The following is a 27,702-nucleotide window of genomic DNA, read 5'->3' on the forward strand; positions in this document are numbered from 1 at the left end:
TGTTTGCGAACCATGCCGAAACTGGGCGTTGCCCAAGCTGCACGAGCCAGGCTTGATTTCGTTCCACAAGTGCGCCATCAGATAAGCAAAGCTGCGCTCGCTGATGAACTTCCGTCTGTCCGGGGTGCACGTGTCCACGGGTTCCACTGCGTAGGGATGTTCATCAAGGGATGTTATTTGGCGTGTTCTACCTGCAATACAAACAGCGGCAGCGCCAAGTTTTTCCCGAAGCTTGAAAAATTTTTCTCCATAAAATACAAGACGGAACACCGTCTTGTACATCAGTAGCAGAGATTTACGAATACGACAAAATAACAGAGACTTATATCCCGCTTTTTTTAGCGTTTCGGCATACTCAAACTTGCAAGGGCCGAATCTGATACTTTTTAAAAATCGAAATTGACAGTCTTCTAACTGATCAATCAGTAACTTCTGTAGACAGAAAGCTACGGAACTGCCATAATCGGCTATCGGTTTAACAAGGGAATCATACAACTTCGTTCGAGCCGCACTGTTTTGATATGGAAACAGTGCGTTTAGGTAACGGATTCTTTTTTTCATGCGGGTAGCTAGATTTTCGCTATTACGTTTCCAGTTTAAATGTCGGTCCAGATAGATACCTAGGTACTTCACATTGTCCTTCAAAAATCTAGTAAATATTTCCGGCATCTTTTAATATGTTGTTTGAACAGTCATATTCCAAATACACGGGAAACGAGCGTTGAAATTTTAGTTTGCTTAATTGATGTGTTTGCGAACCATGCCGAAACTGGGCGTTGCCCAAGCTGCACGAGCCAGGCATGCTTATCCATTAGCTTTTATTTTTCTTCCTCCAGATTTAGTGTCTTCTCGTACTGATCTTACTAATTTTGCTGATTGTTGCGGTAATACTATCTATATTGTTACTCCGAGCAGCTGTCACTTGGGCGGGATAATAGTCTGATTCCTTATTTATTCAACAGCACGTTAATCCACAAACAAGGAAACACTGCAGCAGCACAACGACGGCGGCGAACTCAACACCTCACCCTGCACAACGAAATCTACACAACCGCTAACCTGCACGCACCCGACAGTCTGTGCGGATCCGGAAAATTAGCAAAGATTAGGAAAATACATTGAATAAAATAGGAAGAAAAACAAAGGAAGAGTGTTCCTCTCGCCACGCAACTCTGGCGCGGGCCCGGTAGGAAAGTCGCGGCTCCCTCCAGACCAATTCTTTACTGCCCTGTTTTCTCCGCAAGCACTGCCTAGTACATGCTACTATTGCACCGTAACGAAGATCCAGCTTTTACAATTCTGAAAACTTTTTAAAATAACTGAAGAACCATTTCAAATACGTCGAAATGAACGGAAATTTTGTTCCGTAAACGTTTGTACCTATATGGAATACCAAAAAAATGGGTACGTATAGGATACTTTTGGTAGTCGGTTCGGCAGGAACTTGTGGTAAAAACCGGTGAATTTAGAGAAGCATCATTAGTTACTGGAGACGATATCATGCGCGCACCTTTCTCACTGCTCTCTCTTTACTGACCATCCTATTGGGCATGCACTGGGCGATGCGCTGCGCATCCACCGGCGGTCCCTGGCTGCGCAAGTGCTGCTATAACTCCACAACTCCCAACTCCAACAGCTCCACAACGCCCAGCGCATCGACCCGCCGTCCGTTGGAGACGACCAAGGGAATGCGCAACTCCATAACGGTCTGTTCGTCCTTCAACAAGGTAAAGACGAAATCCTTGACGATCACCCGCTGACAGTAGGGCAGCAGCCCGCTCCGCCCCGCGTTCATCTCGGAGGGCAGCGCGTACAGCGCCACATTCGACTCCTCGAGGCTGCTGGATCGGCGGTGCACGATGCAACGGTGGAGACGGATCCCGGCTTCCTTTAGGAGATTCTGGGCCACTTCGAACACTCCTTCGCGGTACCTTCCGTTTTCGCGCAGGGAGATGGTACGGGTGGCGGGCGTGATGGACTTGGCGACGCAAGCGTACAGGGCGTAGATATCCCGAACGCGGTGGCCCGGGAGCGCCACACGCACCTCACTGCCCACGTCGTCCGCAGCAAGCAGCCTGGCCCATAGATGACAGGTGCGGCGACAACGCACGCGGTCGACGGTGTCCAGCGACAGGAAGATCTCCTTCAGCACTTCCAACGGCAATGCCAGATACTTTTCACCCACACTCAACGGCGTTTTCCGCTTAGGCTCAGCGTCAGCCGACGTCCCGGCGTTCTTCAGTGGCTCATTGTGAAAGAGAGGAAACCGTCGTTGTCTCTGGAACTCCATCGCCTATGGCAAATGAATGATAACCATATAGGGCTTATTATAGGCATATAACGTGGTACTCAGAATGAGTCCAGGACAGTGATCCCCACTGACAGGATCCTGCGTAATGTAATATGCTACGAAATCTGGATAAATGCGCAACGCACGGCATCCACTAGCATAAGTACACTTTATTGAGTGAAATCCAACTCACATCAACACTGACTGAACACCACTGGCAAATCTGCCAAGCGAAGAGCTAAATCAATGCTCTTCGCAGCGCACATAGGCGCGCCCACACAAGGCACATACAACCAATCAGAGGAGACACAACACTGACACGTCATCCGCATAACGCCACAGGCGTGATGGTGGACGTGAGTACAGCCATGGCTCACATGCCTCTGGGAGGGATGCCGAGCTCCGTTCGAGGCTGAATCCATCTCCGCGTTGAATCCGATCGTTTGGCGGACGGCCTGTGTGTGCTCGTAAAAATTGCTAATAAAAACATCATCTCTTTTAATCCATTTCATCACATCTAATCTATTCATAGACAAGTCCACGATGTGAATAAAGAGATCTGTATCAAAAATACTATATCAACAGTTATAACAGATCAACAGAAGTATTAATCAAAATCCGTAGACTAGGATCCTCCACTCATCTGGTCACAGGTATCCTGTCCACCGTTAGGAACTTTTTGGTCCAATTCCGCTCCATTGAGCAACTTCGCTCCGCTTGAGCATCTTGCGCATATGATGCGACTTCATCACATGAGATCCGCTTTAGGAATTTGATGCGTATCATTCGTACGACTTATCAATACTACTTCATCTTTGGATAATTGCGTATCTACTGTACGACTTCGGTCAGATGAGATCCATATTGGTCATGGAGGGACGTCATATAGACAAGCGAAATTCGCTTCCTCCCTGGTGAGATCATCTATGAGATGATTCGGATGTGCGACATCGTAATAATTCATCTTCCATCTATGTCATGGAGGAACTTGAGTCGTTTTGATATCGACTTTCAAGCTCATTTCAGCTTGCCTCCCTGGTAAAGTTCATCTGTCGCACATCTCATCCTTATTACAGAGTGCCGGCAAGTTTTACCGTAGCTACTCCGTTCAGAGATCCGGCTAATTACCGTTGATTCTCACACTTGTAAGATGAGCTGAGTTGATGGACTAGGAGAGCCGACTCTAAGCCGTAGCAACTCCTTTTCGATCGATAATATTACTCCATCATCTCGTTCAACTCATCTTCGTCGTCACCATCTCGCGGCTGACGTTTCTTCGTAGACTTCGGCTGATTTTGGTCGGAGGTCCGATCTATGGGTTCTGTCGGTGCAACTCCTGCGGCTTGCTCTGGTTGAACAACTCGAACAGCTACATGACGTGGACCGCGACCTTTTCCTTGGCGACTTCGTTTTATCGCCTCAAGCCGGTGTCGCGCATCATCTTCCTCCAGCTGCAAGTCCCGGTTTCGAGGATCCTCAGCCAACCGTTGTCTGACATCCTCGTAATGATCACGGATCTGCTGATTCCTGGCAGCTCGTCTGCCGGGTGCGTTAGGGACTTGAGGTGGTGCCGTATTTTGGGATCGATGTCCTCTGAGATGCTCCTTGATGTATTTATGGACATGATCTTTTGGTTCCACATATTGGGTGTCCATCGTATAACGGATTCGGTCGAGCATGTCCTGATAATGAGAGTCGAAAATCGTCCGAAGATTATCGTATTCCAGTCTGCCCGTAACACTCTTCAAATCATCATCCGCTTTCTTGGCTGTTGCCTGATGTTTAGCGGCTGATCCCATTTTGGCAGCTTTATCCCGGAATACGAGCGGGACTTTATTCTTCAACATGTCCGAGCTCAATTGGCTGATCGACGAGTAATGTGCTAATCGAGCAGCGAAAATCTTCTGACCCCACGTTCTTGCGTCATGGCTGGTAGGATCAACTACCAAGCCGATCGCTGCTCTCGCTGCCAGCATCTTAAATGCCGGGTTCACGTGTCGTAGCACAAACTGCGCCACGTATTCTCGTCGTTCTTTTATCTCTTGGTATTCAAATTGGGTCCATCCCGTGGTGTCGACGGTATCCAATGGAACTCCCAGTAGATTTAAGTCAAGCAGACTTGGCAGACCACACTGTCTGATGGGCGTATAGTACGTATTCGCTTCTTCAGTTGTGATCTCCAATCGCCCCAGTCTGCTCTCTCTAATTTCTTCTGCATAATTCGAGTCAATAAGGAACTGTCGCAGATGTTGCAACTGAGTCAAGATGATCCCTGACTGTTCCGACTCGATGTCCAGTCCCAGGTAGCGACATATTTCAGCTCTTTGATCTTCCAGATCATCCATGTTGTACGTTTTTCGGATGAACTGGTGACGTCTTGACGGGTTATTGAACCGGGACGGTTTACTCGTTGGCTGACGGTCGTCTTCTCGTCGATGTTCCGGTTTGCGTCTATCTTCTTGTTGACGTCTCTCTTCTATAATGTGACGAACGTCCTGTTCACGTCGCGGCGGTGCCTTACTCGCCGATGTCGACGGCTGAAGATCGCTATCGAGAATCACCTGTCTTTTGTGGATCACGGTGTCCTGTGAGGACGATGTGTCCATCGGTTCATCTGTCGATGTCGTCACGATCAATGGATCCACCACGTAAACTTCAGACTGCATACGAGTGTACTTCGGTGGGCTGTCTTCCCGCTCTCCGCTGGAAGATCGTTTAGTTGGCAACTCAAATGTGTTGAAGAATGCCACATCTTCCTGCCACATCTTATCATGTGGGTCGGGACTTCGATTTCTACGATCTCTTCTCTGATCTCGAGATCGTTCAGGCGTGAATCCTCTGACTTTTTGATGCACGAATGCACAACTTATTGGTTCCTGACGACGTTCCTTTTCAGGTTCCGGTTGTCGCGATTCTGATCGTCGTTCGGTGTTATTCTGAGCTGGTCTACGTCGAGCACCAACTTCAACCACTTCATCTCCGTGGCGCTCCCAACCTCTCGGGCCACGATAATCTCGATCGCGAGATCGTTCACGGGATCTATCATCTCGTTCGTTATGATAGTCCCGGGTTCGTTCACGAGAGTATTCCCGCGATCTCTCATTCCGGAAGTCGTAGTTTCTTTCCCGTGAATATTCACGTGATCTCTCACTTCGTCTGGCAGGTGATCGAGGTCGTGTAAACCCTCCTTCATCTCGTTTGAAGCTTTGGAATGCCTTCATCACCTCCGCTTCACGTTGACGGGATTTCCTAGCTTCCTCAGTCATCTTTTCAATGAGCATCTGCGTCTCCGGTTTAGGTTTTTCACCTCGTTCCAACCTGAGTTTCTCTCGCAGAAGGGCTTCGAATAAGTCTTTGCGGATATCCAGAGGGTTTTTTATCAGCGCGTCAATTTGTATCGTCAATGATTGGACTCTGGCGCTGGCCTCATCCTCATTTAATTTGAATACGGTTATTGGCTCTTTTTCTTTTTGTGCCAATTTTGCCCGATGTTCACGCGCAACTTGCTCCTCAGCGCGTCTGCGGCTGGCGACTGCTTCAGCTTCTAATTCTCTTTGTCTGTTTGCTTCAGCTTGCATTCGTTCAGAATCAGCGTTGAACTGCTTTCTATAGGCATCCGCTTTGTCATCTTGCGGAGGTTCGAAAGTGACATCCCATCCGGCTTCATTAGTCGCAATTGCCTGACGATAACGGTCTTCTATCAACATCTTTTCCCGTGGTGGGACCGTTTTCCATGCCTCCGCAGATGTAAGGGTGCGGAAAACATCTCGATTTCCGTAAATGGCTTCCGTATATGCCACTAAAGTTCTGCCTGGTTCCTTAAATATACAAAACCAGCATGGGCTTTTCCTATTATCGATCTTACTATTTCGAATACAGTCCGGACATTTTGGATTAAAGCCCGTAAACTGATCAATTTCAGGATCAGGAGGCGTCGATGTCGTCTGACTCGTCGAAGGTGCCGGTGTAGCCTGGTTTCTCACCGGCGCAGGTGCTGCCTGACTTCGTACAGCCAGAGGTGCCGGTTGAGCTAACCTGCCCTGGATCTGCTTAGTCATCTGGACTTTCGGGTTGGCTTGACTTTTTGAGCCATTTTTCCACTTTAATCTGTAATCAGAACATGTCAATTTACATCTCATCATCTCATCGCTATCCCATGAAGTCCTTCTTATCATTTTACGCCTATTTTTAGGCTATTCCTGTACTGAGCTGAGACCTTCCTAGCTCATAACGCCCTTCTTATGCCTGCCAAGTCTTAAGCTCATTCGCCTAATCTGACTGACTTTTCGCATCTCGTTTCACATCTGTTTAGCACTTTCGCTAAGTTTTTCCAGTTTTCGTCGTTTTAACTCTGTTATATCGCCTTCTTATAATCTGAACTGGTGATGCTCTTCTGTGACATGCGGTGGACCTTCCTGACCGCATATCACGCAGCTGATTAATCGCTATTCCATTTGCGATGTGTCAGCTGGATCAGCTGACACAGTCTCAGTTGACTTCAGTTCAGTTTCATCAGTTTTCGGATCGTTCGGGTTAGTTGCCGATGACTTCGGATCAGGTTCAGCTGCTTTCGTCTCAATGGGTGGCAGCTCCTGCGGAGTAGAACCAACTCCCCCCGAAGCTATTCGTGAACAGCCTCTTCGATTTGTGGTGTATCATCTGACAGATCTTCCGGTTTTAGATGAATTCTGTCATCTTTTATTTCCAGTATATTTTCGGCGACCAGGCTCTCAACTGTCTTCTTGATCCACTCTCGATCTTTTTCAACGCTGAATTCGCCTAACTCGTAGTTGACGGCGAAAAAGTTCGATAGGTCATCCCATGTCACTCCGTTATTTCCACCGAGTCTGGGTATCGCCGCATCGGTCATAGCAATCTTCCAAAACTTCAGATCCATCTTTAATCGGGGAGTGCGTGTTGGAGGTGGTAGATAATATACCCATTTATTCGTTTCCGTATAACTGAAGCCTAATTTCCCTTCTTTGTAGGCTCGTTTAGTCATCCGGTCGAAGCTACTTCCCGATAATTTCAGAGCTCTATTCTGGCACATAGCCGATTTGAGCTCCCTGTGGCCCATCGTCTGGTCTTGTTGACTTCCCAGGAAACGTTTAAGTTCGCACCAGATTTGATTGGCGTTGTCCAACGGTATTCCGAGCATATATTCTCGGTCTTCGGATTTCGCTCCGGTGTCCGAACCTTCTGTTGAGTCCGTCACAGGTCCTTTCTCGTCGATTGTGAGTTTCGCCATCGAACTTGACGATGATTTAGTCGATTTCGGTTCAATGCTCTGGGAGGGTGCCGAGTCCGCTTTGTTGTTTTTTGGTTTGCTACTGCCAGCTCCACTGGTCTTAGGTAGCGCAAGTCCAGACGTCTTTCGTCTTTCACGCATGTCTGCCAGTTCAGCCTCAGCTTGTTGTGCCAATTTATCGGTAGGGAGAACGACCTTCCGTTCATCCCCCGTTCGGCTCGTCGCTTTCTCTACCGGCTTCGCGGGAACTGCTGCTACATCATTGTCTTCGTCTTCATCGTCCGTTTCGGAGTCGGCATCCATGATACCTCTGTCTTGTAACGGCTTCTTTTTCAACTTATCCGCCGCGAGTTTCGCTTCCGCTGCTCTCAATTGATCTCCCTTTCGGTGGAGAACATTTAGTATAGGTGTAGCCGGGTCATCTCGTTTTTTAACGTCGAGCAGCGTCAAATCTTCACTTTCGGAATAATGGTTCTGGTTTTCGATTTCTACCGGTATTAGTCCCAACGTGGTGTATCGGATCGGTGATCCCATATGGGCATTAGTGGTGATGACTTTTCCTTCTTTAATCATCGCGGTTAACATCGTAGCATTTCCCGCTTCGAGTTCTGCAAAATTACCATTTCCACCATGCCATAATCCGTTGATGTACTGCGTGATGCGGTGTCGAGTTGAGCCGGTGGGACTGCGCATTCCTGCTATGGCTAACTCGATCTGTCTTCTCTTATCAGCGTGTTGATCGAACAGCTGTTTGTCGATTCCTTTAGTCCTGACCAACTTCGCTCCTAGTTTCCAGTCGAGATGTTTCTTCGTCAGCTTTCCGATATTCAGGGCGTATTCCACTAACGTATGGAATTTTCGAGCTGTAAAGGAATGACCTTGTGCCTCCATTTTTTCCTTCGCTTCCCTGCGGAATTTTAATGTGATCGATGTATCCTGGTACGCATCCTATTCACTATTTTCTTAGTGATTTCGATCATATCATCTTCCGTTAGGTCTTCGCCGTCAGGTTCATCAAATTCAGGAAATGGCTCGGAGTTTTCTGGTTCCGAGTATTCGAGTTCGCTGTCGCCTAGAATTCTGGCGTATCCTGCCATGCCTGGGGCGTCAATTCTTCGGACCGCTGGAGGTTTTGATTTCTTTTCACCACTCTTCTTCCCTTCTTTCTTTTGTTTTTCTAAGGCCAGCTGTTTCTGTTTTTCCAAAGTCGACTCCAAGCTCGGCGCCACCTTCGGTTCAGCCGTTTTGCCTCGTGTAGTTCTTCCTACCGAGACTGATTTTGACATGATTGTCGATGTGCTTGGGCGGCTACTTGCTTCGGATAATGCCGTCGACTCGCGAGATGATTCGCGTTTCTTCTTATCAGTCTCAGCTTTCTCCTTGCGCTCTTTCTGAGTCGATGCTGACATGATTTGTCCGAGCGGGACTACTTTCTTCAATGCAATCGGTTTCGACTTAAACGCGGTTGATGTCGCTGATTCAATGACAATTTTCTTCGGTGTTGTGGCCGTTGACGGGCTATCATCTGTAACGACTACGTCCTCGTAATCGATCTCAACATCTACATCTGGTGAGGACTCCCCCTTTTTGTGTCCCTTCTTCTTATGTTGAGTTTCCGCCTTTTCTTTCTTGGTTTTAGTGTCCCCTTTTGAAGTTTGTCCGGATTCCTGCCCAGTTTTTCCAACTCCCGTGGGCTTTGCAGCCGTTTTGGACGATCTTGTCTTCGGCTTTTCATCTTCCGAATCTTCTTCAGATGATTCGTCATCGTCTTCAGTGTCGTCTGAATCTTGAGGTGGAAAACAATGAGGACAATTCACGTCATTGCACGGCTTATGTTTAGCTCCTTTGACGATCTCGAAAACTCTGGCCAATGATCGTTTAGGGTTATCTTCATCAATCGGTTCATCTTCTGATTCCGGTTCTTCATCATCATCTTCTGGAGCGTCATCTCCTCCTTCGGGGGCTGCACCATTATCTTCCATTTCCTCATCGGCTTCTCCGGCAGGACCTTCCTGTGCCGCGAGTTGAGCCTGGGCTTGAGCTTGTTGCTGTTTGGCGAGCTGTTCATTTGCAGCTTTGATATGTTCAGGAGGTGTAATATCCCAATACAGCGGTGTTTTTCGATGATCGTAACAGGCTGTTCGGAGCGTTCCATCATCGTGGTTATATGTCAATCGGATGAAAGCCTGATCCGCCTCGGCACGCTGTTGCATGAGGCTGAGCACCGCTGCTGTCAGCGCCACCGCGTTATTCTTCACCTCGGGCGGTAACATTTTATATAATGCTGCAAGGGCTTTCCTTGATTCTTTGTCAGCATATTCTCTGTCTTCCTTCGATATGCACATCGGTGCGAAGGGGATCGGATCTCCCGATAACGGATCAACGATTTCCACTATCGCTATCCCTGGTATGTCAACTGCATATTCATATCCGATCGTAAACAGTCTGCAGACTGGCTCAGTATACAGGTACGCTGGATCGTAATCGGGTTTCCGTTTCTTCTTCCCGCCTGTATCTTCTTCTTCCGGTTTTAACGTTTTTCTTTCAACCGCTAATATCTGTCCTTCCGCTGTGTACGTATATAACACGTGGTCCTCGTTCGTACCCACTCGTATATGAATCCAGGCGTCCTCTTCTTTCGCCTGTTTCGCTATCAACTCTTTCATCATTCGGATGAGGATTCGGGGATTTCTGCGGTCCACCTCGTTCGGGATAGCTGCTAAGGCCGCTTCGGTTTGTTCCCGTGATGCCGTATTGATTATTTTCTTTAACTCTTTATTTGCCTTATCAATACCTGACGGAATCTCCTGATTCGTCTTTTTATCCACGAGTCGAGCAGCGAGCATCTTCTTCTGTCCATCTGTTCCAGGGAAGGTTACCAAGTATGCTCTGACTGGTGGGATCTCTGCTACAGGTATCGGTTGACTGGGTGCCGCTGGTAGTGGTGGGATCGGCTGAGTTGGAGGTGGTACCGATGGTTGTTGAGCCTTCTTGGCCACCGGTACAACTGGTACGGGCATTTCATGCGCCTGCGGTGGTTCCTTACTCACCGTAGGCTTTTTTGCCTTCTGACCATCTCCCGATTTCGGACTCTTTGTCACGGATCTGGCTCGTTTCGATGTGCCATGGCTAGACGACTCTGCTGTCGAACTTGTCCGTGATCTCGTGCGTTGCTTCAAAGCTTCATCGAGCTTCTTCTTTTCCGCCAATATTTCTTCATCTGTCATCTCTTCGACAGTTTTCGTCAATGATGTCCCCGATTTTTCTTTTGATGAAGTCGGTGCGGCATCTACCGATCGGGATCGTTCTTCTGGATATTTTCTGATAAAACGGAGAATCTTTTCCACTATATCCGGCCAGTTTCGATGTACTAAGGCTGGATGACACCTTTTCATCGTCACAATTTGAATGCCGATTTCCTTTCTTTTCTGAATAAGAACCGCTGTCTTCTCTTTAAGTGCCTCGTGTGTGGGATGTGACATCCCTGCCACTGACATCAATTTGCCGTAGAACGCATGTTCGTCATCGACGCGTTCGTGGATCCGGTAAAAATCGTGGCATATTCGGTTGAAGTCATGTATGACTCTCCTGTGTTCCTCCGTAATCGTCTCGTGTTCATCCACGATCACGTTCAGGCGGTCATCATCTTCTCTTATATTAACCGTCAGTCGTGGAGAGTATTCGGATACTGAGGGTTCGCCTGGAGGGGTTTTCGGTAATCCCTCTAACTGTGGTCCCAACAAAGGCAACACTCCTCTCAATCGAGGTGATTCAAATCGGTTTCCTCGTCCATATGATCTCCCTCCTCTTTTATGTGGGGATATGCCTCCGCGATCAAATCGTCGATGTGGACGTGGTAGCACAGATGTGCCAAATGGTCCTGGCGCCGTTGCGGTCCAGTCCGGAAATAATGGCGGTAAATTTAAGCCTCCGTGGGACATAGATGGGGCAGGCGACGTTCCGCCATGTCCTCCATATACTGATCTGGGTGACGTTCCACCGATACCTGGTGTTCGGACTGGGGACATGCCGCTAAATCCTCCGTGTCCACCCGGTACTACCGGTATCCCACCAAATCCGGGTAATCGTACAGGTGCCGGTGCCATCCCAACAGGGAAATTCGATACCACCTGCTGTGGTGGTGGCATCAATAATGCCGGTGATCCCATTGCAACTTGTGCTGAACCATACGCTGGGAATTGTTGTCCCGAGAAAGGAACATTTTGTCCTGGGAACTGGGGTGGTCCGACATTCGTGCCGTAGTGATCCGACACCCAGTTCTGCGTATTCTGGTAACTCGTTGGATCCTGTGGGTGCGGGTAAAAGACTGTGCCTCCCGCATAAACTGGCTGGTTCGATACGCCTGGATCATTCTGAACCGTTCCTGCGGATGAGTTCGATTCCTCTCCAAAGTATCGGTTATAACCCTGATCACCTTCCATTCTTATCGGTGCTTTTAACGGGTTTCCGATGCTCTCAGAATCAGAATTATCTGAGTTCTGTCGTTCCAATCGTTCCATCAACTCTTAATACCTGTTAGAACAATGAAAACGATATCTGTTAGCCGGTTTTCGACGAATCACTTTTACACCTTCCCAACTCCCGTTCATAATATCATAAACGCCCATAAGCCTTATTTTTGGGTTAATATCCCTGCGTCCTTTAGTTATCCGATCTAAAGAGTTCTTTGTCGGCGGCGTCTTCCTCTTCTCCTTTGCTTGTGAGGATTTCCGTGGGAGTGGGTCGTGACTTCTTCTTTTTCACCTTTCTTTGCTCGATGGCAGTGGCAATGTCACGCCCCAATTGTGCAGCTGTTGCTTTCGCTGTCTCGAGCTGTTGTGCCCGCTGATCGGTAGCAGTGTGTGGTTTAAAAGAGCTTTTCAAATTACGCTCTGTGTTTTCAGCGACCTTCCGCTGTCAATTCCTGTAGCAGTGCGTGGTTCGAAAAGGGACTGTTCCAAGTCTCTTTGAGAGGTACGCTCTGGTACTCCATCCTCGTTTATGAGTTTTTCGGCTAGATTTCCGGCTTCCGCATTCAACCTTAATGTGACTGCTGTTTCAAAGTCTTTATCCTCTTTTCGAGGTCTGCCTCTTCGCTTTTTCGGCTGAACTTCCTTCGCATCTCCCGACACTTCGGTTTCAGAGCGTGGTTCTAGGAAGCAGGCTCTGCCACTTCATTTTCCGCATTGGGTAGCAGAGGTGGTTTGGAAGAAGCGCGCTCTGATACCGCTCCTTTGTGCTCCTGGTCACCCGGTAGCGGTGGATGCCACGGTTTCAGTCGGTCTATAGAAACGACCTTCAAATCCGCTTCTTTTATCGGATTCTGTTCAATAACTTCAGCCTCGTTCACCCTTGGGAAGCTCAGAATCTTCCACACTTTATCGTACTTCGCTTTGAAGTCTGATTGATTTTCCTTCTTTCCCTGTTTTGTATCTTTAGGAAGTCGTATGAGTACGAAGTCGCCCACTTTAAAGTTCGGTTCCGACTTCTTCTTATTGTAGATTTCCGCATTCTTCTCATACGCATCTTTTATGTTACATTTAGCAACTTCTTCAGCGAAAGTCAGATTCTTTTTCATGGTCTCCACCCATTCGTCAGGAGTACCATAATCATCCGGTAAGTTCGTTCTGGTCACCACATCTTCTGGCATGGTCATCTCTCTTCCATGCAGCATATAATATGCTGAGTATCCGGTTGTGGCGTGTACAGCTCTGTTCATCCCTGATACCACATATGGCAGGTACTTGTTAAATTTCCGTTCATTTCCTGCCTTCATATACTGTGCTAGACCATCTCCGATGATCTGCATCTGCCGTTCTACTTGGCCCTGGCCTTCAGGGTGATACGCCGTTCCGAACGTGTGTTTTATCTTGAACACGTTGGTGACTTTCGATAAAACTTCCGCAGTGAAGTGCCTTCCGCGATCCGTATGCAGGATGTGCGGAGCTCCATGTACCAATATCACATGTTTTACGAAGACTTTGGCGAACTCCTTCGCTGTCGCCGTCTTCATTGGTACCGCGATCACATATTTCGTCAGTTGATCGATAAATACAGCTATGTACTTATATCCCCGCTTCTTTGTCGGTAATAAGGGTCCCTTTAGGTCGGCGTATACTCGGAAGAAGGGATGTCCCACTTTGATCTCCTGCAACTTGCCAGGTGGACACTTCCTTGGTGTCTTGTGGAACTGACATCCTTGACATGCGAGTATATAATTTTTGACGTCTGTACTCATTCTGTCCCAGTAATATCGCAGTCTGATAGCTGCCAGCGTCTTTTCAAATCCAAGATGACCTGCTGCTTTTTCATCATGCAGCGCATGGATGATCGCTCTTCTCATCGACAGTGGTACGACGTATGTCCTTTCGAGTCTGCCTTTATTATCTTTTACCCGGTATAAGATTCCGTTCCACAGCTGATAATGAACTTCGAATTTCGATCTCGTTTCGGCGTCTGGGAGATGCTCCAGTTCATCGATGATCATTGCAAGGTGAGGATCTTTTAGCTGCTTGTTCTGGAGTTGTAGATTCGAATCATCTACCTCTTCCTCATCTCCTTGCAAGTTGACGATGCGCACTGTTGCTGTGCTGAGCTCGTTCCAATCAGAGATGACTTTGCATCTTGGCAGCGGTTTATGTCGATTTGTCGGTCTTTTAGGGAACTTCAGCAGCTTTACTGGGCACTCGTTTAATGCCTGCGCAACTTTATCTGGTTCCCAGAGATCATCTCGATCTTTACTTCGCTCGCTAGGCTCAGCTCTGTGAGCTGCCGAGTCAGGTCCAACTCCACTTTTAAGCCGGTTAACGTTGATCGATGTCTCAGCCGACTCTTTCGCCGTAACTGAGTTGATCTTTATTCGCTTTTCTCTCTCTTCGGCCATCTGAACGAACAGCTGCCAAACTTCGATAGCTGGTTCCTTTATGTCGTATTCTTTTTTGATATCCTCGAAGTTCGGAATTTCATCGAATTCCTCATCCTGGCATGTCGGACCTTCGATAGGTGCTCTTGATAGAGCATCCGCGTTATCGCAGTACTTTCCCGGTTTGTACTCGATCTTGAACTGATGGCCTTGTAATGCCATCGCCCATCTCGTTAATCGCGGATTCATGCCAACTTTATTCGTTCTGATCTCAGCAAGTTCGTCAGTGCCTGATGATCAGTTCGTACGGTGAACTCGGAGTAGTCGATATACGGTTTGAACTTTCTGACGGCAAATACGACCGCCAGACACTCCCATTCAGTAACACCATAGTTTCGTTCAGCTCCATGTAGGACGCGGCTCGCATAAGCAATTGGATGACCTTCTTGGGATAATACAGCTCCAATTCCTTCTTTGCTCGCGTCGCATTCAATGACTGTCGGTTTAGCTGGATCAAATTTTTCCAGCACTGGACCTTCACACAGCAACTTTTTCAAGTTATCGAATTCCTTCGTATGAACTTCTGTCCAATCTTTTCGCACATGTTTATCGTTTGTAGCAGCTCATATAAATGGCATGTGTGCTGTGCATATCCCTGAATGAACTTCCGATAGTAGTTCGCCAGTCCGAGGAATGATCTCAGCTGCCGTTCAGTCTGAGGTCGTTTGAACTCCGATACCGCGGTGATCTTTTCGGGATCCATTCGAACTCCATTTTCACTGAGTATATGACCCAGGAATCCCATCTCCCGCATTCCAAATTCACATTTCGTCGGTTTAATGGTGAAACCTGCTTCCACCAAACTTTGGAGTACGTTTCTCATATTTTGCATGAAAATCTCCCAAGTCTTTCCAGTAAAAATTACATCGTCGATGTAGCCAAAAACGCAGCCCTTTCGCTTTGCTTTGGACAGAACTCTGTCCATACAGAGTTGGAACGTTGCAGGTCCATTGCAGACTCCGAACGGCATCCTTTTAAATCGATACATACCGTCTTGGGTCACAAATGTCGTTTTATTGATCGACTCCGGATCCATGGGAATCTGCCAAAATCCACTTTGCAGGTCCATTTTCCCATAGTATTTGTTGCCTGCGCACGCATCTAGCAACTCATCCGGGTTCGGTAGCGGGTAATTATTCTTTTTCGTCAGCTTATTCAACATGATGTAGTTGACGCAGAATCTGGTGCCCATTGTCCCGTCACCGTTCTTTTTCGCTGCCAGCACAACTGGGAAACTCCAGTCGGCATCTGATGGCTCGATGACATCCTGCGCCAGCATCTCTTCGATGTGTTTCGTTATGAACTCTCGACCTGTCCAGCTGGTTCTGGCGGGATTGCACTTTACCGGTTTCGCATCTCCCGTATCAATCACATGGGTGATCCCTTTGACATCTCCGTACGGTTTCTTTGATGTCGGAAGCACCTTCCAGAACTCCCAGAATGCGTTATACACATCATTCTTCTGTTCCTGTGTCAGGTCGGGTCCGAGTTTCAGGTTCCCGATGATCTTTGTCAGCTCAGCCTTCGTTACGTCATCGACTGTTGGATCAGAGAGCACGTTCCTTACTGTGCCACTATTGACCTGGACGTTCTCCATATGATCGTATGGCTCCACATATCCAAGGAACTGTCCTTTTTAACAACTTGCCGTTTAATGCTATGATTAGCGATGACCAGATCAAAGTGCTTTCCTTTATGATCTGTCACTCCTGCTAGCGGTTGGACATCGGTTTCCACTTGGAAGACTGGTGTGAACATCAGCTTTTCGTTAGCTGGTACAAATCGACTCATCTTGACTTTGACGCGTGTGCACACAGATGGTTTCAGGAAGATCCGTTGATCGCTGTAGACTCTGATGGTCTCTCGGTTTAATCTCATCCGTTGCACCTTCGTTCTTCGCACTTTGATCTCCTGCTCCTTTTCTTCATCGACCTCATCATCTTCATCGAGATCGAGCAGGTCCTCTTGTTCTGAGAGATCATTTACTCCAGAATCCTCTGAGGTTGTCGAGTTGTCACTTGAACTCGTCCAATCCGAATCTGAGTTACTGCCATCGTCATCCTTTGCAGCTCTTTGTTCAAGTGGTCGCTCGTCAGCTCCTTTTTCAGATGAGAGGTCATCTTCATCACCTCGTAAATCGATAAGTTTTTCCGTTTTTACATTTTTGGGCAGAGGTTTGCCCGTTTCCATCGTTTTTCTTCCGTATTTGGCTGCGATTCGGGGTGGCTACGCGTTACGCGTACTTTTGCCGATAACCTTCGTTCATCTGAGGCTGACTTCTCATCTTCCGGAGCTGCTCCTTCCAGCTCGTCGATCTCCTCTAGGCTCATTAATCGACTTTTCTCGACCGGTGGACCTTCCTCACCGTTATCGAGTTCGTTCTCGTCCTCTTTTGCCTTTGTTACTGGGTTTTGATGTCCCTCAGAGATCTTTTGGAGCTCCTCGTTGAACTTTTCCCACATCTTTCCTCTTTCCGTTATCATTTGTGCGATTTCAAATGCTGTTGGCGATCTGTCTTCCTCGACTTCGATCACCTCCGCCTCCGCGTCGGCGGTTTCCTCATATCCGATGGGTCTCTTAGTCCCAATGAAGACACAGTTCGCCTTCAAGTTATCGGTGAGCAGCTCGTTATTCGGAGTCATCTCGTAGATGCACCATTCATCATCTCCACGTTGAGGGACATCAGCTTCATTTGGAGCTGGTGCAAATGTCACCTTCTTCTGTGGAAGACCAGTTGCTCCGATTTCTCTTCGTTTCCTGTAAACTTTAAGCTCGAGTATATCGTTATCTGGTGGGGGTGGGAACTCCGCTTCCAGCTTTTTCCAGTACTTGTCGAAGGATCCCTCATCTCCCTTCACTAATGCATTGTGGAACTTTTCAAATAGTTCGTACACCGGTTCACCAAGTCCGGTGGGGAATATGATCGTCTTTCCTTTATCTTTGTACAAGCGGTTGGTGCGGAAGTCCCAGAACAACTTCACATCTCACGTCTTCCCACATTTTTCCTTCATCAAATATCTCATGTATCTCTCTGTAAAACTTTGCTTGATATCGTTTAGCCTCTGGGGAGTCCAACTGCTGCTGGTCGGAACAATCTTCCCAGTGACGTATCCATTTTCCTCTTGTTTCGATGAAGTTTCGGACGCATGATAGCCATTCTTTGTATCGTTGCCAGTGGTATCGCTCGATGTGCTGATTCCACATCGGATTTGTCCGACTTATACTTTTCACTTCCTTTTGGACATGCCCTTTCATGTCTTCGATTGCCGCATTGCACTTTGGCCATTCAGAGAGATCATCTTGATGAGCTTCTAGTGAGCATTCCTTACATTCCTGTTGAGGTTGCACTCTGCACGGGTCCTCATTATACCCGTGATGACAACTGCTGATACGTTCTTCCAGTGTCATGAAGTTGAGGCAAGCAAACGGATTGGTGCTGTCGTTATCTGCGTTGAGCCAGCCACCGTATCTCGGTTTCACGTTGAGCTCATCAGGTGAGATTTCGATGATCTCCGGTTCCTTTTCGTCGTGATGAATTTTCAGCTGTTCGATCGCTTTATCTCGGATCTCACTTGTGAGTATCTGTTCAGCTTCCGTCATCTTTTTCGGGACTTCTCGTACTTTTTCGAATTTTTATCGTTCCAAACTTTGGCAACTTTTATTCCCAGTGCCTCTGGTACTGGGATAAGCTTCGCCCACTCCATGCCGGGTACGAGAGCTCGTTTTGCTTCGATAGCTGCTTCCTTTTGGGTAGATACAATCTGGTCCAATGTTGCAGGAGTTTCATCTTGTGTTCCCAGTGCCTCTGGTACTGGGATAGCTCCTTGACCGGCTCTTTTTCGATCATCTTTCGTCGTTTCCCGTGCCTCTGGTACTGAGATAACGACGTTTGCCCGTTCTGTCGGTTTAACTGATGATCTCTCCAACCTGGTGGAGATCTCCCGCTGAATAGCTGTCATCCGTTCGACTATTGACAGCTGGGCAGATGAACCTCTCCTTTTTATGTTCATCTCTTTTGATCCCAGTGCCTCTGGTACTGGGATAGCCCTTTGCTCCACTTTAGTTTTTACTGCTCCTTTTACAAGTTCAGCGACTTTTCCAGCTTGGACTTTGGCAGTTGGCTTCGGTTCGTCTTCAACTTCCTCCTCTCCATGATTATCGATTAGGACGAACTTTGTCGCCAGGAAGTCATGTCCCAGTAGCACCTGTACGTCGTCCGTCTTTGGACGTACATAGAAGGAGTGTTCTGTAGTTCTTTTCCTCAGTGTTACTGGTGCCACACAGTAGTGTGTGACGACGAAGCCCGATGTGCCGCTGATTCCATTTATCTTCACCAGTCTATCTGGTGGCAGCGGTAAAATGTGGAGTCCATTCTTTTCACAAAACGGTCGGCTGATCAACGATGTCTCTGCTCCCGTATCCAACATCGCTATCACCTTTATATCTCCGATTTTGACCTCATGTGTATACGCTTCGATTCGTTTCGGTAAGTTACCGTTTTGAACTTTCAGTTTCCGGACCGTACATTAACTGGTATCAGTGATACTGGTCCCGGGTCCATGTCGACCGTTGAAGAAAGCACCTGCCCGTTCGCATAAGTGCTATTCATCTTCAACATCAAGCTCAGATGATCGATACGATGTGGCACATCAGTTCGGACATCGTAGAACTCTCATTTCTTCATCTCCTTTGAGCTTTTCAACTCCTCACGTTCATTTTTCGATGCGGTTTTTACATCACTGGCGGTCTTTTTGACCTCATTAAGTTGCCCCTTCGCAACTTCTGTATGCCTTTTTTCACTTCAGTGATGGTCTGATACAACTTTGTCGCATCTCGGTTATCTGCCGGTTTATCGCGGAGCTTGTCGATGACCTCCATTGTAATCTGTTCGGCTAATGTCAGCTCCTCTTCTTCGCTATCTTTCAACTCTTCCGGTGATCTCTCATAGATGATCATTTTATGTTCGTTTTCTTTCATCCAGTCAGTTATCTTTTTAGCCCATTCATTGTCCGTTTGCTTCGGGTCGACTTGTGAAGACATCCCATCTGTTCTGGCTGGTGACTTGTTGGCATCTTTTTGCTGCACTTGTGGCAACTCAGGTGACTTTTCCACCTTTTTTATGGTAAATCCGCCGTTTGGCAACTTTTGTAACGGGACTTTTTCTCCGTAATTCGGCGGCTTATCTACCGGTGGTGCGTTTATCGGTTTACAAAAGTCAGCTGGTGTCTTCTTATACGCTGGGGCTGGGTTCTTTAACCCTGGAGCTGGTTTCCCGGTAACCAACTCCTCAAGTTGTATTCTCGCAGCGTCCGTTTGTATCTGTTTGATGTGCCAGTAATCTTCATGAGACATTTGCCCTTTCAGTTTCAATTTTGGCGTGACTGGTATCCACATCCCGTGATTCCCATTGGGTCGATATGCCACCTTTTGCCACATCTGCTTTTGATTCAGCGTGTTCGCATCATCCAGCGAGTCATCGGAGACCTGTTGTGCTCGTTCGCTCTCATTTAGCTGCACGTTTCGCAGCGTCAGTTCCTTTGCCTGACCTGTTGGCACGACCTCTTTGTCGTTGCTTTTAGCGACAGCACTTGCTCCATTATCTCTCACTGGTGTGGGAGGTGGTGGAATGTCTTTTCCTTGGTTACGCAGGAACTCTCGGAATCTGGCGTGCTGATCATCCGTTTCCTTTTCTTCCATCTTCTTTTTAAGGTTCGCTTTTCGGATGATCTCGTTACGTTGAGCACGTCGTTCTTTCAGCTTCTCTTCGCTGCAGTAAGGTGATCTCGCCTTATTGTTCACCTGGTTGCTCGCAGTACCATTCTGCGGCAGTGGTCCTTTGCCCACTTGTGATGGCATCTTTTGAGCCATCTCACCTGCAGTCCGATTCTGCGGTGACTCACTTCAGCTGATGGTACTATTGCCTATCGCCTGCAGTCTGTCCATGTCCTGCACTTGTGATGGCATCTTATGAGCCATGTCATCTGCAGTCCGATTCTGCGGCTTTGCCCACTTGTGATGGCATCTTTGAGCCATCTCCTTCAGCTGCTGTGACGGCATCTTATAAGCCGTTCTGCCTGCAGTCCGATTCTGCGGCTGTGGTCCTTGCCCACTTGTGATGGCATCTTTGAGCCATCTCGTTCGCAGTCCGATTCTGCGTTCCTCCTTTATCCGGTGGTTTCGTCTGGGAGGATCAGTAGGCTCACCGGCGCCTACTGATCTTGGCCGTTTCCCTGGTTCATTTGCTGCTGCGGGCTTGCTCGTTTTGCTGCCCTGGCCAGCGCCGTTCGCGCCGCCGACGTTATTCTGGTCGCCGCCACCCCCATTGTTGGCGCGCCAGTTCCGGTTGGCGTGGTTGCCGCGTCCGTTGCCGCGACCTCGCCCGCGGAAGCCTCCTCTGCCGCCGCCGTTATAACCGCCACCCTGGCCACCTCCTTGGCCACCTCCGTTCTGCTGTTTAAACTCCCGCCACCGTGCAACCAGGTCGTAGCCGTTCGCTACCGCCTGTCGCCAGCCGCCCTGGGTGCGGAGTCGTTCCCACTCTTGGGTGGCGAACAGATTCGGGTTTCGGTTCGGTGGCATGTTGGCAAACATGCAGTTCTGTGCGTCGTGGTTGCCAAATCCACAATTCTGGCACAGCTGCACGCCCTGGGTCACCCATCCATCGATTTGGCCGAATTTCCATTCAGTTCGGGAACCCTGCTGTGGCTGATAGTTGCCGCGATTCTGCTGGTAGTTCCCCTGGTTTCGGTTCTGGTTGAAGTTGCCATTTCCCTGGCCGTTATTCCAGTTGGCATTTCCGTTTCCATATTGATTTCCATTGTTGGGCCTTCCTTGTTGATGTGGCACCCCTACATTCAGGGGATTCGGCATCATGTTAGCCGGAGCCACTGGCCGTGCCTTAGCCTGCGCTTGTATCGCGGCTACCATGGCGTATGTAATCGGTTGTCCGGTCTGACTATCGATGAAAGTCACTTGACTTTGGACTGGGGCTGGTGATCTCGGCCGATATTCAATCTGTTGAGCTGGTGCAGCTGCGAACTGTCTCGGTGCCATCTCAACTTGGCCGGAACGGATAGTTACGATCTCCGGTTGATTTCGCTGGCGTTCGACCACCTTATATTTATCTTCTCCAGCTGCCCATGATCTGAAGAAGTCCTTTATCTCGGTTGACGTCTTGAATCCTTTCGTTTTCAGCGCGTTATAGAGGTTATTATCAACTCTGCATCCATCTATAAGGAATGCGACTGCTTGGAGTTCCGTGATCGCCTTCTTCGCCTTTGAATTTCATGATCGCTTGATAAAATTGTTCAGGTGTCTTTTCCGGTTTAAACTTCCTGGCCATGGCTTCACGTAACCGAGGACTTCCTCGTTTCGATCACCGTACTCATCTTTGAATTTATTGAGCCATTCGGTAACCGTGTAGACTCCTTCTTCCGCTTCTTCAATGTCCCTTTCACTGTCGAACCAGATCTTGGCTGGTCCCCTTACAGCGCTGGCTATGTCGATCATGATCTGCTCATCGGTCAGATCATACGTGCGCTGTGTCTCTTTCACGATGCGAATCCATCCATTCACAGCATCTCGGTTACCGTCGAAAGTGGCAAGGTCTGTTTTTCGGCCCATATTTTTAATGGCTCTGTTGAATTCCCTTTGGACACGATCTTCATTTCGTTCTTCTCGTTGATTACGTTCATTTCGATATTCTCTGAAATATCTTCCATCGTGTTCATGCCGAGGGGAACGTAGGTCCCGATTTGCGTCATCTTTAACTGCTGTTTCGATGGGATGAGGTTGCGACGGGTCACCTGAGCTCATATGTGGCTGGTGACTGCTCGACGGGTTCCGTTTATCAGATACTTCATCATCTTTTTCCGTTTTAAAATCACCTCTGCCGCCACCCGTTCGCAGCGGCATCTCAAAGTGAGCGCTCCCACCAGTTCCTTGTGCCTTACTGTAACTGGGTGGAGGGGATTCTTTGGTATCCTTTTTCGTACCGAACTGAAGGAGCTGTTCATCCTTATGTTTATTCGCCGTCTGGAGAGCTTTATTCTCATCCTCGAGGCGTCTGCTCTTCAAGTTGAGCTCACCTCTCTCTTTCCTCAGCCGGTCATTGTCCTGTTTAATCTTCAGCATCTCATTCTGAAGTTTGATGGTTCTATTATCCATCTCTTTATGTGTTTCATCTCTTAGTATGATCATCCGTTCGGCGAGCTGATTCACCTGCTGCTCCAGCTCGGTGTATGCCTGCCCCGCCGATATCAGCTGGTTTTTTACTTCCGTGGCCTCATCTTCTCTGAGCATTGCTGTTGTTGCCATCGCAGTTAACTCCGTGTTGAGCTTGATGTTTTCCTCGAGCTGCTCATGGACATTTCGTTGGTTTTCCTTGTCGGCTATCTCGAGAGCTGTGACCATTGTGTCCAGCCGGTAAGCTTGAGCCTGCCACTTTTGACTCTCCTCTGTTAGCTTCTTAATTTATTCCGTTAGATTCATGTTTTCTTCGTTAACTTCTTTAATTCCTGCCTTAAGTCGTTCACCTTCGGTCGCTCCCAACTCGGTGAGCTCCTTCGCCACCTGGAGTGCCTCATCAGCTCGTTTCTGATGAGCCTGCGATTCCTTTTGGAGGATGCCAATGTTCTCCTCCTTCAGCTTCAGATCGTTTCTGAGCTTGAGCATGTCCGTTGTCATTGTGGCCAATCGTTGTGTGGCTTCAGCTAACTTGGTCGCGTATTCGTTGCGCTTCGCTTCAGCTTCGTTCGCCTTCTTGCGAAGCTCATCACACTGATCTTTCAGTTCGGCTAAGTGACGTGATCTCTCAGCTGACTCTTCGGACATGCTTTCGTTGAGCTCATCAACTGCGATGAACTTCTCCACTTCTTTGTCGTCAGCCACCTTCTGGGCTTCTTCGGCAATCTCTTTTTGTTGTTCGTATCTGATCTTCCATTCAGCTGTCATGTTTTCAAAGACGCTCTGTTGTTGCTCCATTTCGTATACGTGAGCTTCCAATGAATTGATCCTGTTCTGATACTCCTGCTTCTTCTGAAGCATCTGACAATCCTTTTCCTCCAGTGAGGTCTGCAATTCCCTGATCTGTTTTTTCAGATTGGAGGTGGGGCTGTTTGGGGATGAGGATCTGACATTAATGATCTTCCCTGTCTGACTTCGTTCGATGAGGTGTTCCGGTATATCTTTAAACGATATTATTCCCTCAGCTCGATCGGCTTCCTTCATTGCCGTCCTGAATGACATGTTCATTGTCACGTCGTCGTCGGTGAGGTATGACTCTTCATTGTTAAGCTTCTGGTTTCGCATCATCTCATCAAACTGCATGGGGCTCTCAAACAGGTCTTCTACTGTGACATCATCGTCAAGTGAGACATCGCCCAACTTCAGCTCATCAAGTTTTTCATCATTTGACTGTTCAGTGAGGTCCGGTTTAGTCAGATCAGCATCTTTGACCTGCTCCGATATGACGGGGCTGATCCTGACATCCTTTTGTGATGTCACATCCATCTCCTTTGCTCGTTGTGAGCTCGTTCCTTCGTTGGTGACCTGCTGGTTCACCTCGTTGCTTCCCGCCGCAGACGCGGGAGATCGTTTCCGGTCATCGCTGGAGCTCTCATGACCTGACACTGCTTCGAGTGCCTTTTGGTAGGTCGCATCCGAGCCTCGAGAGTCCTTCCTCTCAAAGGCTTTAGGTGCCCGGGTGCTCCGCTCATGTGCGACTGGACGTGTGTATGGTTTCAGATCCTTTTTATACGGATTAGGTGCTCCTTGCTGAGATCCGTGAGAGCCTCGGCTCCCCTGACTGCTGTTAGATGTCGGTTCGATGATCTCCTTGTCCATTGTTGATCGGATAACTGGACGCACCTGTCGGTTTTACTCACACACACGTTATTATACGATCGTTATGATCCCTATAGATCACTTTTGAGCTCGTTAGATGAGCTCGAGTTCGTTTTGGAAGATCACTTCTAGAGTAAAAAGTTCAATAAGCTCGCTTCGCAGGTGCTGATAATCAGCTACGGATGTCAACTGAGCTGCTAAAGTTCGTTTCGAGTTCGTTTTGAGATCAGCTAATCGATCTCAGCTCAGCTCAGATCATCTGTTACTCAGCTCGTTTCAATTAGAATCAGCTCGTCATAGCTCAGAATAAATCGATTTCGATGAAAAAGTTCGTATATTAGATGAAATTAGATCATCTCAACTCATCTATGGAGGTCGTTATCAGCTCAGCTCAAAGTCAGAGATCGATCTCAGGTCCAACTGGTCAACTTTTCACTCAATTTATTTCGGTCAGAATCGGCTCCCACTAGCTCGTATCAGATCAATAACGATGAGGAAAGTTCGTTTACGCTAATTATTACATCGGTACGAGATCATTTAGCTCAGTTTTACCGGTAAAAATTTCGACCAATCACAGCTCGTATAACTGACCAATCACGTGAACCCGCTAAATTTTCTGACCTACGTGACGTCACAGATCGACGGCCAGACTTGCGCGCCGAGTGCAAAAGTTCCGCCTCCGTCTAGCTCAGCTCAGTACAGACCAATGAAATTTGCGCTTTTTACGCGCTATCCAATCCGATAATTAATAACGGTATTTTACCTGTTTACCGATCCGATTTCCGCCAAAATGATCCAGATGATCGCGTTTTTCTTCTCCACGATCCGATCCCGCGCAGCCGTATTCCGCACGGTTTTGGCGCCTTCCTAGTCCGACCTAGTCTGCCTTCTGCTGGGCTTGTCAGGCCTACCAGCAGGTCGCTCTACAGCCTATTTTGGTGGAGCGCGTTAACTGATCTCCTTGGCACCTCCTTCGGTGCTGCCAGCTTGTGGCTTCTCGGCGCCTGTGCCCAGCAGCCTTGTCCTCTACAGAGGATCTCGCTGCTTAGCAGTGGGAACAGTACAAGTTCTCCACAGGAGAGACCTGCACCGCGACCAGCTGCCGTCTGACTCGATAAACACGAGACAAGTTCTAAACAGGAGATACTTGACTCAGTGTTGCCGCTCCTGCTGGCAATCCGATGAGATGCGCCTTGCTGTCAGATGAGGAAAACCAGTGCCTTACTGGTGCAGTCGATCAATACCGATCGATCCAGATTCCACGTGGCCGTTCGCCAAACAGATCAATATGGCCGTTCGCCAACAGATTAATATGGCCGTTCGCCAACAGATTAAACTCGAGCACCGCAGATTACGGGCTCTGCTACCATATAACGTGGTACTCAGAATGAGTCCAGGACAGTGATCCCCACTGACAGGATCCTGCGTAATGTAATATGCTACGAAATCTGGATAAATGCGCAACGCACGGCATCCACTAGCATAAGTACACTTTATTGAGTGAAATCCAACTCACATCAACACTGACTGAACACCACTGGCAAATCTGCCAAGCGAAGAGCTAAATCAATGCTCTTCGCAGCGCACATAGGCGCGCCCACACAAGGCACATACAACCAATCAGAGGAGACACAACACTGACACGTCATCCGCATAACGCCACAGGCGTGAGGGTGGACGTGAGTACAGCCATGGCTCACAGGCATATACTGTACCTACCTAAAATGATTATGGTTATGCCATTTCTGCTGGTTATGGTTATTATGGTTATGCCGTTTCTGCTCCGTCTTAAATCTACCACAACTATCGAATGCAACGTTCCGGCTGTAAATGCTTCGGTCAGAAACACTTGTAAAATGTAAGTACTGATGACTGAAGTTGATGAAATGTTACGGTTGTGACTTGTGAGGCGTTGTACAATCTTCCATCACGAGTCACGACTTACCACCATATTTTCACCTGCCCATGTCATATCCTGGCGGCGGCGCAGATAGAGCATCGTCTGACTGACAACCTGGATAAAACGCATCAGATAGTTCACCTCCACCTGTCGCAGCAGCCAAGCCGCGGCCGACCGCTCCAGAATCCAGTAGCCGTCGGGCACGCTGCACGTTTGCAGGACGAAGTGGGCCGTGGCCCGCTTCGATCTGTCCTGGTCGGGCTGCTTCTCCCCAGGCGGCGCGAATCTGTACCTCGGGCAGCAGTTCGCGACGCCGCTGCCCGTCCACCAGCACTTCCACCAGCACCATCTCCTCTAGGTCGGCGAAACGGGGGATGAGGATTCTCCCCGGGTACCATTTCCAGTGCGGGCCGTCATGCAGCAGCGCCTCCACAACAGCTCCCTTAATTGGGTAACTGAATCGCCGGGAGGAACAGTCCCAGATCGCCCCGTAAGCAACCAGCACCGCCGGCTGTGTGGGGCAGCCGAAATCAACCAGCAGACGCGCGGGACCGTTGTCGTTCTCTTCCAGACCGATTACGTGGCCGTGCTGCAGCCCGCCCTGCATCTCAACGTCCACGGCGTTCCATGCGTACACCGAGCGTCCAGTGTCTTTGTCAAGGTGCATTTCTGTCTGCCTGGTCTGAAGTCTGAACTTCGTTCGAGGCAGCAAATGAACCGCGTTCATAATAATCGAGTGGTCCACAGGGATAGATGAGTTCCGTAATGACTAGCTTGTACTGATAGGAAATAAATTCAAGAATGTCACTTTTTCTTCAGGAAGAAAGAAACAATGGACAATGGCTACGCTGAGTTGATTACGAGCCTGTTTGATGTACGGTGCAGTTTGATGTACAGTGCAGCGAAAGTGAAATGCTTTACAATGCGTGATGAGTTCCAGGGCAGTGGGGGTGATGTTGACGCCCAGGTGAGCAGTTTCGTGAAGGGCGTCTATGACATAGTTGATCAGTGTTATCCTACCCGTACGAAGCGTGTAAAACAGAAAGAGGCCCCCTGGATGACTGAAGAAATCCGCGTGAATATTCGAAAAAAGAATAAAGTCTACAAACAGAAATGTGCAGCAAGAGACACGAACGAATATCCCGCCCTACATCAGGAATACTGCAGCCTACGAGCCACAGTACGTAATCAAATTGGCACTGCAAAACAGCGATACTTTCATGAAAATCGGCAGAAAACAACGTTGCTGTGGAAAGAAATGGGAAGAATGTTGCGGAAAACAAAAGCTCACGGAGAATGCGCAGTGGATCTGAATTCGTTGAACCAACATTTTGTCTCCATGGGCCAACATGGGATTTCTCACGTCAGACCAGCACCCCCCGCTGGGGGTGATTCAGATAACAGTTTGTTTTGCAGATTTGCCGACGTGTCAGAAGCGGTTGTTATGTCCATCGTGCAGGACATCAGAGCAAAAAAGAAAGCACCGGGGCCATTTGGAA

The 27,702-nt window shown here is 48.3% G+C and overlaps 1 protein-coding gene across 2 annotated transcripts; it reads right to left on the bottom strand.

The window, feature by feature from the left end:
* Positions 1-26,336, bottom strand: LOC129600935 (uncharacterized). Of its 2 annotated transcripts, XM_055499618.1 has the most exons (4): positions 25,067-25,317; positions 6,156-6,397; positions 1,511-2,293; positions 1-191 (listed from the first exon to the last, which is right to left on the bottom strand). In XM_055499618.1, the coding sequence occupies exon 3, from the start codon at positions 2,288-2,290 to the stop codon at positions 1,607-1,609; it is 684 nt and encodes a 227-aa protein (XP_055355593.1). In that variant the 5' UTR covers positions 2,291-2,293; positions 6,156-6,397; positions 25,067-25,317; the 3' UTR covers positions 1-191; positions 1,511-1,606. The 2 variants fall into 2 exon arrangements, with proteins under 2 accessions (XP_055355593.1, XP_055355592.1); XM_055499617.1 differs by lacking the exons at positions 6,156-6,397; positions 25,067-25,317 and adding an exon at positions 26,249-26,336.
* Between the last annotated feature and the right edge of the window lie 1,366 nt (positions 26,337-27,702).

The sequence above is a fragment of the Paramacrobiotus metropolitanus genome, unplaced genomic scaffold (assembly GCF_019649055.1).
Source record: "Paramacrobiotus metropolitanus isolate TYO unplaced genomic scaffold, Prichtersi_v1.0 Parri_scaffold0000204, whole genome shotgun sequence".
Lineage (NCBI taxonomy): Eukaryota > Metazoa > Tardigrada > Eutardigrada > Parachela > Macrobiotidae > Paramacrobiotus > Paramacrobiotus metropolitanus.